General features: G+C 42.5%; 1 protein-coding gene across 5 annotated transcripts in view; it reads left to right on the top strand.

Annotated features, from left to right (window-relative positions):
• Window positions 1-9,161, top strand: part of LOC115164147 (reticulon-4 receptor-like) — a 110,462-nt gene extending 101,301 nt beyond the window's left edge. For all 5 annotated transcript variants that reach the window (XM_029716344.1, XM_029716345.1, XM_029716346.1 and 2 more), the window contains one exon: window positions 7,020-9,161. In XM_029716344.1, the coding sequence (XP_029572204.1) occupies window positions 7,020-8,434 (1,415 nt within the window). In that variant the 3' untranslated portion in view covers window positions 8,435-9,161. The remainder of the gene's footprint in view (window positions 1-7,019) is intronic.
• The last annotated feature ends 2,874 nt before the right edge of the window (window positions 9,162-12,035 follow it).

Below are 12,035 nucleotides of genomic sequence, written 5' to 3' on the forward strand. Positions count from 1 at the left end.
GGCCATTCTACTGCCAATGCTCGATTTTATACACCTGTCAGCAACAGGTGTGGTTGAAATTGCGAATCCACTAATTTCAGGTGTGTCCACATACTTTTGTACTATGGTGTAATTGTATGCAGAAAATAACTACACCCATGCAGAATGATGCTCTTAGATGGACAAACACCTGTGCTTAGTATCACTGTAATGAGCTACCTGGTGTCACATGTCACATCTGAAAGATGGCAACCACACTATATACAGTAGCATTTGTGCTGCTTATTCCGATTGGCATAGCTGCGTTATACTTATGTGCTTCTACATGGCATAATTAAGTTACTTTAGCTGAAGAAAATATGCCCATGCAGAATGACGCTTGCTGTTACAGTACATAGATGTGCTATGCTATGGGCCATAAAGGATATGGACGAACCATATGGTATAACACAAAGTAGGCCAACTCTTCTGATATGGCTCCCACACACACTTTCTCAGCTGAGGCCTACATTATTTTCAGCTTACATTACTTGCATTATACATTCCACACAATTGAATGTGCTAAGTGGCAAGGGCTTTGGGTTTGGGGGTGCAGAGAGATAACTGTATGGAAGAAACCTCTAAAAACCTCCCATAGGGACTTCAATGTCATCTATTACAATCTTCCCATTTTACCATGATGACATGAGGTTGTATTGAGGGCATGTTGGTTGGATTCCAACTACAAAACAGGACAAGTGGTCTCAGGTTTTCATAACTTCGTCCCAGACTTTAAGTGATTTGCTGTAATAAATTGTCACCGTTTTCTTAAGTTGGTCTCGGCATTGTGTTGACCATTTTAGAAATGATGACAAGCATTCTAAACATGCTGAGCTTTGAGGCCTTCACCCAGTGACTTGCTAGATTATATTGTGTCAGTGTTGTATTCTTTTTTTCTTGTAATGTTTCCCATTTTACAAGTGAAGAGTCGTGCATCTGAAAATACAGTGCTTTGAGGCCAGAAGTAGTTCACAATCTGGTATTGTTTACATATTTTCACTTCTCCCACACATAACGCCCATACTCCTCTCCTCACCCCCCCTCCCCTCACACACACACCCAGCCACACACACTGTTGCTTCTTTCTTTCTTTCTTTCAGATGTGTGGCAGACAGAACTTGATCTGTCCCTCTGCCCCTCCCACTAATTGTGTCCTCCGTCTGCATGCTAGACCATGGTGTCTCCCAGAAACACACCCACACATGCACACACAAATGCAAATGCACACACACACACACTTTCACATATGCACACACAAACACACACAGAGCAGGCAGGGGCCAGGTAGTGACTCCAATGCTAGTTATGTGGCATCTTGTCCTAAACACCCGGGTTTGATCAGGATGCACACATCTTTATTTACTGTTACAAGAGAGCATCTGTTTCATCCCTGCATAATGTTCTTTGGGGAAAACATTTAGGAAAAGTAGTTCCATGCCTGTATGTTCCTGGGGGGAAGCATTTAGGACTGGTACCAACTTTTCAAATCCAGTCACCTTTCAGTCAAAATGTAGGTCCTTAGATGATAGTAGGGAAGAGGTTTTAATGCACTCTATCACCATACACAATCACTTGGGTTTACAACCACTGTGACAGCGCTTTGGGAAAATAACACATCACCTGATATGACAGATCTAAGTTATTCATTTCTACATGATATAAGGCTGCATTTGTATGCATGAATGCATTTACAACAAACAGCCTAACGTACAAACATCTTGAATATATTAAGAACATGTTGAAATCCACATAGAAACAACAATCACTAATGTTGTGTGAGTAAAGAAAGAAAGAAGCCATTGCATCCCTTGAGATGCTCTGTGCCATCTATCTCAGAAAAAGACATCACTTCTATTCCCTTCCTTTCCACACTCCTCTCCTCTCAGCTGAAGGATAATACTGTCATGTTACCCATCCGGGCCCAATCCAAGCCTCTTCAGAGTGAAGCCAGAATGATGGATTGCAGAACCCCTGGATCCCCTGTTTGCATGCCCTGTGTGCTCTCTAGGTGCTGCCAGGGATGGGATAGGATGCCTTTATCATGCTGAGAGAAAGCCACGGATGGGGCTAGAGTAGTGAAGTAGTTCACACATACACACACAGTCAGGGATGTATGCAAATGAGCTGGAGGGTGTCAGGCTTGACATGCACTGCTGCGCTAAGTAAACAGCGCTCTCTGGCTGCTCCCACTTATGTCCTCCTTACCCCTCCTCACCCCTCGCTATTATCTGGAGTGTTCTCTGTTCTCCCACATTGTTCATAGTCTTTTGTTTTGTTTTGGCAAATAATACAATTAGACAAGTGAGGATTATGCTTGATGTCTGCCGTTCATCACCGGGTTGTTAACTGTCTGGGCATATCTCCACCACTGTCTCCCTGTCCGCCTCTCTTCCTGTGTCACAAATGGCATAGTGCTTTGGTCAAATGTAGTGCACTATATAGGGAATAGGGTGCCACTTGGGACTCACTTTGTCCTTTTGTGAGGACAGTTGCTTCTCAAACACAGAAGCGAGCCTGAGTCAATGAGCTTCAGTTTACTAAGAGCTTGGGAGGATGTTTGACTTTGTATCGTCGCCATAAGACAAAGAGGTTCTTGGCTCATCTTAGACAGAGTTAAGATTGCTGTTGGACCATAATGGACTTTTCTCGTGGGATGCCAGTTTCTGAAACACCAGTTTCTGGAGATGTGGATGTGTGACATTGTGCTGTGTTGGGCTGTGTTTCGACACACCAAATAGGGGAGATTCAATGTTGAAACCAAAGCTGGCAAAGCAAAATACCATTTTTTTTGGTGGATTTATGCTACATATAGTGATTGTTTGATATGAAGGTTGGCACCAAAACAATAACAATGTTATATACTGTATGTATTCAGGTAACACTTTACATTAAGTTGCCCCTATTACTATGTAACTAGCACATTCATAACTGTGTTAACATAGTAGTTACATAGGTTGTTGCGGAATCAGTTATTAAACAATTGGAACAAGGAATGTGTAATTACACATTCACTTGCTGAAGGTTATTCCGCATGTGTGCCATGACCTGGCTCAAAGGCTATCCCGAATCAAATGTATTGCAAGAACAATGTAGTTACATAGGATATACTTGTCATTATCATGTACCTAACCAGGAGCAAGCAACTTAACGTAAAGTGAAACCCAGTAGTGTATAAGCTTTATAATTACTTTGTTACAATGTAACAACCTTTGTATTTACAATGAAACAACATTTGCAGATCAAAGGCTATCCAGGAGAAATTTGGAGACAGGAGGACATTCAATTAAATGCCAATAACAAATTAAGAGACAGAAATAGTATGTGACTTCCATTTTGTCTGCAGAGGACAGTTTGAGAGGTGATAGGTCAGTGTGATATAATTTCCTGGTGAACTCATACAAAATTGTTTTAAAAAACAAATTCAATATTTTAAGAAGAAAAACGTGTTAAGTAAAAAAGACAAGTAAAAAAATACAATGTGTGAGGGAACCAGTTGGTCGAGTTAATTGATGTAGTATGGACATGTAGGTAGCGTTAAAGTGACCATGCATAAATAATAAACAGAGAGTAGCAGCAGCGTAAAAGAGGGGTCTGGGTAGCCCTTTGATTAACTGTTCAGGAGTCTTATGGCTTGGGGGTAGAAGCTGTTAAATGGTATCAAGAATATGCATATCCTTGCTTCAGATCCTGAGCTACAGGCAGTTAGATTTGGGTATGTCATTTTGGGCTACATTTTTAAAAAAAGGGTCTTGTCCTTTTAACCTTTTTGTTCACTATTTATTTACATGTTTGAACATTAAATAAATAAATAAAAAAGAAGCCAGAAGAACACTAACATCACACTGACCTCTCACAACTCTCCTATGCAGCCAAGTGGAAGTTACATGTTATTTCTGTCTCTTAATTGGTCATGTTTTTAATGTGCAAAGTGCAATGTAAGTCTCCAAAATAGTGAAATAACATTGTAAACTAAATGTTTTATGATTTTTATGATGATTTAGTAAAGTTTATTAACTGAGTTGGAAAACGTGTTGACATTAGGCTGACAGTGCCTAGCTAGCTAGCTACATTAGTGAATTATGGGGAAATGCTAGCTAGCTAGCTTTACCACCCTGTATTTTTACTAACTAAAATAGTTATTGCTTTGAGTTTGAAATGGTTGAATCGTTTGAATATGAATCTTTGTCAAATCCATTAAAGAAAAGTCAAACTGTAAAAACATTTTCCTCTCTCCTTATTTCCCTTGGTTAGCCTATTGTCTGCAAAGGTTGTTACATTGTAACTACAAAGCAATTCAAATGTCACTTCACTTTATATTGTTGCTTTTTCAAAAACAGAAATAAACTAATTGAAAAATAGCCAGTAGTTAATGACAGGGAGTGTCTTGTTACAATTGTTGTTACATGTAACAAGGTCCAATTTTGGTTTCAGTTATTAACATGGTAATTCACAGGTGACGTTCAAATGTGTAATTACAAAACAATTACATAGTGGAACAAGAAAATGTGTAATAACATCAGTAGTTACACATGTGGGATAACCTTCATCAAGTGAATGTGTAAATTACTCATTCCTTGTTTAAATTGTGTAACTGATTCCTCAACAACCCTATTACCATGTAATTACATAGTAAAACATATGTATCTATGTTGTGTTGTTATTATTACACAGTTATTCATCACGGAAGTGTAAGCACAGTAAAAACAAGGTGCAAGGGCTCAACGTGATGAGGGCAAAAACGGCTTTGGATTTCTTAATTCTGTTTGACAACGCTAATGGCAAGGCAATTGACACAGTCCTATAGATGTAGGATCTTAATTTGATCACTCTGTTGCAGGACAACTATACTGCAATGCAGGAAATGTAAAACTTGTAGTGTATTTGAGGTTTTTAAAAGGCTTCTGAGTTTTGCAATTTCCACCTTTACATTTCAGACTTGAAACATGTATCAACCCTTACAAAATTGTCCACTAATAATAATCCACATAAAAATAATTCACATTTCCTATTTCTTAATGATTATTTTCCTGCTGTAGCAAACTGTCTAATTATTATCCTACATCGGTATATAAAGAAACTAGTCAGCAGGCAATAATTAGTATAAAAAAAACTGATAACACCTGATTGGCTTAGACTATGCTGTCATTCAAAAGATGCTAATGAAAACCATTATAGAACATTATACCGGAAGCTGAAAAAAAACAGGTCTCCAACATACAACGCATGGGTGGAAATAAAACATTGAGCGGAGATGCTGCAGTTACAAAAAAATATATTGCTATTGTTAGAGAAGCAGGTGGCTGGAAACTGGGAGGGAAAAGTGTTGTGATGCAGAAATACAGAGTAGTGGAAGGAAACGTAACAGCTTTCTGGTGGTATAGTGTGTCTGGCTGAAGGCTGAAGAGGGAGATTGGAGGGAAAGTGCAGCAGGGGGCTGCTGTCAAGCCACACCACAGCCCCCGCTTAACAATGGCCAGGGATGGGCTGCTACAACTGCTGCATGAAGAACAGGAAGGGATGGAGGGAGGGATGAGGGAGGGGGATGAAGTGAGGGAGGGATGGATTAAAAGTGATGGAGAGGAAGAGAGGGACAGAGAGGGAGGGAGGGGAGGAGGAAGAAAGCGAGATGGAGTGAGATAGGGAGGGAGGCAGGGGAGGAAAAACAGGAGTGGTGGAGAGTGGTGGAGAGAGGGAGGGAGTGAGTGAAGGAGGGTAAAGCTCATGCATTTTCCAGTACTTCACTACCTGTCACGGCAGAGCCTGGGATTCCAGTGATGGCTGTGGCAGCTGGGGATGGAAATCCTCACTTAGGAAAGGAGCTAGGGCTGGATTCACTGAGATTTGGACAATATCTGCCAATAACACCTGACACCTGACATGACATATTGGATTTGGCATCTCCTGCTGTCACACTTTGAAATCTTGATCTGCATTTGATGAGTTAGTGAAATCGCTATACTTGTATCTGTGCTGTATCTGCATGTTTCGGTGTTAGGTTAGCGATAACACATTGCATTCCTATAACTCAAGCGGAAATTAATTACTTCTGGAAACAATTAGAAACACAACAGTGATAACAGATAACTTATTTTAAGTGATCTCAAATACTATTTGAACCCAGTTCTGCTCTCCACCCTGAAAACTAGCATCAAGATCTCAGCCTCTCAGCCAGGCATGAAAGGGTCCAGGCTCCCACTACACTTATCTTTACGTGACAGGCTAAATGTCAAACATTAGTTCCATCTGCCCTATTAGCGTTGGTTAATTCTGCTTAAAAGCTACACACCCATATTTAATGAATCAGCTTCTCGGGACCCCTCTCCTCAATCGTCCGGATCTTCATGCTTGCGTTAGCAGTAAGGAGGAAATGGGTCCCCAGGGGCAAATAATCACTGACAGTTTTCTCTTTAAAGACACACTGCATCACTAGTTAGGAGAGGACTAGGTGAGAGCCTAGAGCAGGGTTCTCCAACCCTGTTCCTGGAGAGCTACCGTCCTGTAGGTTTTCGCTCCTACCCCAGTTGTAACTAAACTGGTTCAGTTTATAAACCAGCTAATTATTAGAATCAGGCGTTCTAGATTAGGGTTGGAGTGAAAACCTACAGTACAGTAGCTCTCCAGGAACAGGGTTGGAGAGCCATGGCCTAGAGGGTGTTCCACTGCCTTTTTATGCTGCAGAATATTCGGTGATTACTTACTGTAAATGTAAAGGAAAGTGCTGTAATGGTGATTGGATAGAAGGTATATGTATTGAAGTTCAATATTAGGCCAGTGTCTAATTACAAAAAAATTACCAGGGAGATCAGGGAACAATATTGTAAAGTTTTTGTTTTGCTTTAGAGGAAAGCAAAATCGAAAACCAATCAAGAGATAGGCAGAGATGTTCACATTTACAAACCATTTACAAATCACATTTACATTGAAATTAAGATTAAGTATTTTTATGTACTTGTAGAACTGACCCACTCATCTCTTCTTCTCTCTCCTCTCTCTCTCTCCAGGGGGCCGACTCCTGTTCCTTGTGTTGTGGTTAAACCTGGTGCCTCGAGGAGCAGAGGGCTGCCCGGTCAAATGTGTGTGTTACAGTGAGCCACGGCCCACTGTGGCATGCCAGCAACAAGGACTGTTCTCCATTCCCAACGAGATCCCTGTGCAGAGCCAGCGGATATTTCTCCAGAGCAACAAGCTGACCGTTGTCCGCTCCACCAGCTTCAGCTCGGTGCACAACCTCACCGTCCTCTGGATGTACTCCAACAACATCAGCCACATCGAAGCCGGGGCCTTCTATGGTCTGGAGCGGCTGGAGGAGCTGGACATTGGGGACAACAGTAACCTGAGAATCATCAGCCCCACGGCCTTCAGGGGCCTGTCCAAGCTCCACACCCTCCACCTGCACAGGTGCGGCCTGTCGGAGTTACCTGTCGGAGCGTTCCAGGGACTGTGCTCCCTGCAGTACCTTTACCTGCAGGACAATAACCTACTGGCCCTGCACGACGACACTTTCCTGGACCTGGCCAACCTAACCTATCTCTTCCTGCACAACAACAAGATCAAGACCGTATCGGACCACATGCTGCGTGGCCTCATTAACCTCGACCGCCTGTTGCTGCACCAGAACCGGGTGATCTATGTCCAACCAAGAGCATTCAGTGACCTAGGAAAATTGACCACACTGTTCCTGTTCTACAACAACCTGACCATGCTGACTGGGGAGACCATGGACCCACTGGGGTCCCTCCAGTACCTGCGTCTCAACGGGAACCAGTGGGTCTGTGACTGTCGGGCCAGGACCCTGTGGGACTGGTTCAAACGCTTCAAGGGCTCCAGCTCAGAGCTTGAGTGTAACGTCCCACTGGAGTTGTTTGGGAAGGACCTGAAACGGCTGAAGAGTGATGATCTGGAAGGGTGTGTGGAAACTCCTCAGATCCAAACCCAGTTCTTCAGCTCCAAGCCGTGGTCTGGAAAATTTGCCTCCACGGAAAATCCTCTAGGAAATGGAATTCCCAGGTGTTGTCTTCCAGATAATGATAAGTCCTCTATCATCTCCGGGAAAACCATCCCTGACCCCTCATCCTACAACAGCCGCCAGATCACCAATAACCCCCTCAAGGAGAAGGAGAACATATCAAAGACCAAATTCAGAGAGCAGGAGCGAACAAAAAATGAGACCATCCGGAATAAGCAGAGTCTCAACGACGGGCCTCTGGGGACTCTGTCCAACAACCTTGACCAGTCCTTAGTCCAACTGCAAGATCTGGAACCTTCTACAGCCCCAACCAGGAAGAAAAAGAAGTGCACTAAAAAACCCAAATCCGATGCACAATGTCTCAAAGGCCATGGATCTACAATGCAGGCGGAGCTGAGTTTTCTCTTCATGTCCATAATCTGGTTCTGGTTCTCGTTGGTCATCTCTTAGGACCTTAGGGCCTGGGATGGGATTCATGCTAAATAAACATTGTTGGGACTCACAGATTGTTATTAATGCTCATGACAATGATACAGAATATATCTGCAGTGATCTCTGACCTCCACTAATAGCCCAGAGACTGATAACCCAGGAAGTCAGGTTTGGACGCATCGCCAGCGTAACAAGGACTTATGATAATAAAGAAGTTAACAAAAAAGGATGCCTTTGCAGAACATGTCAGATCTAATGTATATAACAAATCAGTGCCCAAAATTGTTCGTTCTGTATGTACTGTACCGTGTCTAAGCTACACCACTTTGGAGACTCTCCTTATTCCTTTTTCTGTCTCAAAAGCTTTTACTGCTGAGACAGTGACTGCTTAGACAGACCACAAAAAATGAATAAAAAATAACATTAATTCAGAGGGTCTGAACACACACAAAGAAAGTTTAGGGTCTGTTTGTTGAAAAATAGATTTTCACTCCCCATTATTTATTCAAAAAGTGTTGCATTTGTCAGGTACTGTTATGTTTTTTATGTTTATAAGTAAAGACAAATGTTTATTCTCTCCCCAGTTTGAGTTATGTTTTCATCACAGTATGGGTACGGGTAGCATTGGCTAAAATAATGCTGTCTAAATGTTTCACAGAGATTGCAATGGAATCATAGATACGCATTTTATTTTACTTGTGTACAAGTATGAATATATTATGAATAAAAGTTATCCTTTCATATAGCTGGTTGGTTATTGATGTGTTATTTTTAGGCACTGGAGGATAGCTCTCAAGTATAACTAATAATCACACAGAATTCAACAGCATTAAAAATAATCACTCATGACTACTCAATCATAAACTCAGCACAAAAAGAAACGTCCTCTCACTGTCAACTGTGTTTACTTTCAGAAAACTTAACATGTAAATATTTGTATGAACATAACAAGATTCAACAACTGAGACATAAGCTGAACAAGTTCCACAGACATGTGACTAACAGAAATGGAATAATGTGTCCCTGAACAAAGGGGGGGGTCAAATTAAAAAGTAACAGTCAGTATCTGGTGTGGCCACCTCCTCATAGGCTGCACCAGATTTGCCAGTTCTTTCTGTGATATGTTACCCCACTCTTCCACCAAGGCACCTACCTGCAAGTTCCCGGACATTTATGGGGGGAATGGCCCTAGCCCTCATCCTCTGATTCAACAGGTCCCAGACGTGCTCAATGGGATTGAGATCCGCGACTCGTCAGTGAAGAGCACTTTTTGCCAGTCCTGTCTGGTCCAGCGACGGTGGGTTTGTGCCCATAGGCCACATTGTTGCAGGTGATGTCTGGTGAGGACCTGCCTTACAACAGGCCTATAAGCCCTCAGTCCACCCTCTCTCAGCCTATTGCGGACAGTCTGAGCACTGATAGAGGGATTGTGCATTCCTGGTGTAACTCTGGCAGTTGTTGCCATCCTGTACCTGTCCCGCCGGTGTGATGTTCGGATGTACCGATCCTGTGCAGGTGTTGTTACACGTGGTCTGCCAGTGCGAGGACGATCAGCTGTCCGTCCTGTCTCCCTGTAGCGCTGTCTTAGGCGTCTCACAGTACGGACATTGCAATTTATTGCCTTTAGGCAAGTTCACGCAGATGAGCAGGGACCCTGGGCATCTTTCTTTTGGTGTTTTTCAGAGTCAGGAGAAAGGCCTCTTTAGTGTCCTACGTTTTTATAACTGTGACCTTAATTGCCTACTGTCTGTAAGCTGTTAGTATCTTAACGACCGTTCCACAGGTGCATGTTCATTAATTGTTTATGGTTCATTGAACAAGCATGGGAAACAGTGTTTAAGCCCTTTACAATGAAGATCTCTGAAGTTATTTGGATTTGAAAGACAGGGTCCTGAAAAGGGACGTTTATTTTTTTGCTGAGTTTATATTGCTTCCGCAGACTAATGCTTACGAATGTAATGTAATACTGTACATGCAAAAACTTCCCTCAGATCTATAGTGAACAACAGCTAGTGAAACCTCACATTACACTTCACCTATGTGTACAGTAAACAGACCATAATCTCTCCCTCAGTTCATCTGTAATCTCTCCCTCAGTTCCTTCTAAACAGATGGCAGGCCCACACTCTGGCCCATTTTCTTCCTTGAGGCCCCCATTATTAGCCAAACAATGATCGTTCTGTGCAAGAGCCCCAACTTAGAAAGGCCCACTGCGTAAAGATGGACCAGCTCTATTGCCAGTCCGTTTCTTGCCCAGGCCTTCTGTGGCAAGGCAGGCTCATTGTTTGTGGCTGATTACAGAGTGCTTTGTCAAAGGTGGCCTGATCTCAAGCCCCAGTATTGTAGTACTCCACATTTAGTTCTTTCTCCTCTCAGTCCTCTACGGGATACTGGCGTCCGCCGCCGGATGAGTGACATGCTGGCTCCACTGTGTTTGTGTGTGTGTGTGTGTGTGTGTGTGTGAGAGAGTGTGGGGGTGGGAGGTCATAGCCTGGAGACCACATGTCATACTTTTCACCTTTCACTCTTTTACATTATTTTTTTTTTCTTTCTCTACTCTGTGGGGGGCTAAAGGCACCTGGTCTAATGTCACCAACACTGCTATGTCTAAAGTGAGTGCCCATACACCTTTCGTCAATAGGCTTGCCCTACATGCTTTTATTATGATCTCTAAAAGCTATTTTATTCTCAGCTTTTTAACTTTGTGGGGGGTCTAAGTTTATCTGGTCTAATGTCATCAAAGTTGATATGTCTGTAAAGAGTAGGCCTACCCTTAGCACTTTTCTCAAAATATGCTTTTGGTGTGACCTCTAAAAGCTATTTGAAAAAGCTCTACACAGAATAATAGGTCATAAAAGCCCATTTGGAATAGCTATACCACTGTTTCTTTGTTCATATGCCCTGCATGTGTCAAGATCTTGCTTGAGCGTTAACTGCAGACACAGTATGCCACTTGCATTAAATGCCTTGGGGCAACTGACAGGAAGATCAAATAAGATTTATGTACAGTGCATTCGGAAAGTATTCAAACCCCTTCCCTTTTTCCACATTTTGTTACGTTACAGTCTTATTCTAAAATGGATAAAATTATTTTTTCCCCTCATCAATCTATACAAAATACCCCATAATGACAAGGAGACCTTTTGCTATGAGACTCGAAATTGAGCTCAAGTGCATCCTGTTTACATTGATCATCCTTGAAATGTTTCTACAATTTGATTGGAGTTCAGCTGTGGTAAATGAAATTCATTGAACATGATTTGGAAAGGTACACACCTATCTATATAAGGACCCACAGTTGACAGTGCGTGTCAGAGCAAAAACCAAGCCTTGAGGTCATTGGAGGTCCCCAAGAACAGAGTGGCCTTTATCATTCCTAAATAGAAGAAATTTGGAACCGCCAAAACTCTTCCTAGAGCTGGCCGCCTTGCCAAACTGAGCAATCGGGGGAGAGGGGCCTTGGTCAGGGAGTTGACCAAGAACTGAATGGTCACTTTGACAGAGCTCCAGTGTTCCTCTGTGGAGATGGGAAAACCTTCCAGAAGGACAACCATCTCTGCAGCACTCCACCAATCAGGCCTTTATGGTAGAGTGGCCAGACGGAAGCCACTCCTCAGTA

The sequence above is a fragment of the Salmo trutta genome, chromosome 27 (assembly GCF_901001165.1).
Source record: "Salmo trutta chromosome 27, fSalTru1.1, whole genome shotgun sequence".
Classification (NCBI taxonomy): Eukaryota; Metazoa; Chordata; class Actinopteri; order Salmoniformes; family Salmonidae; genus Salmo; species Salmo trutta.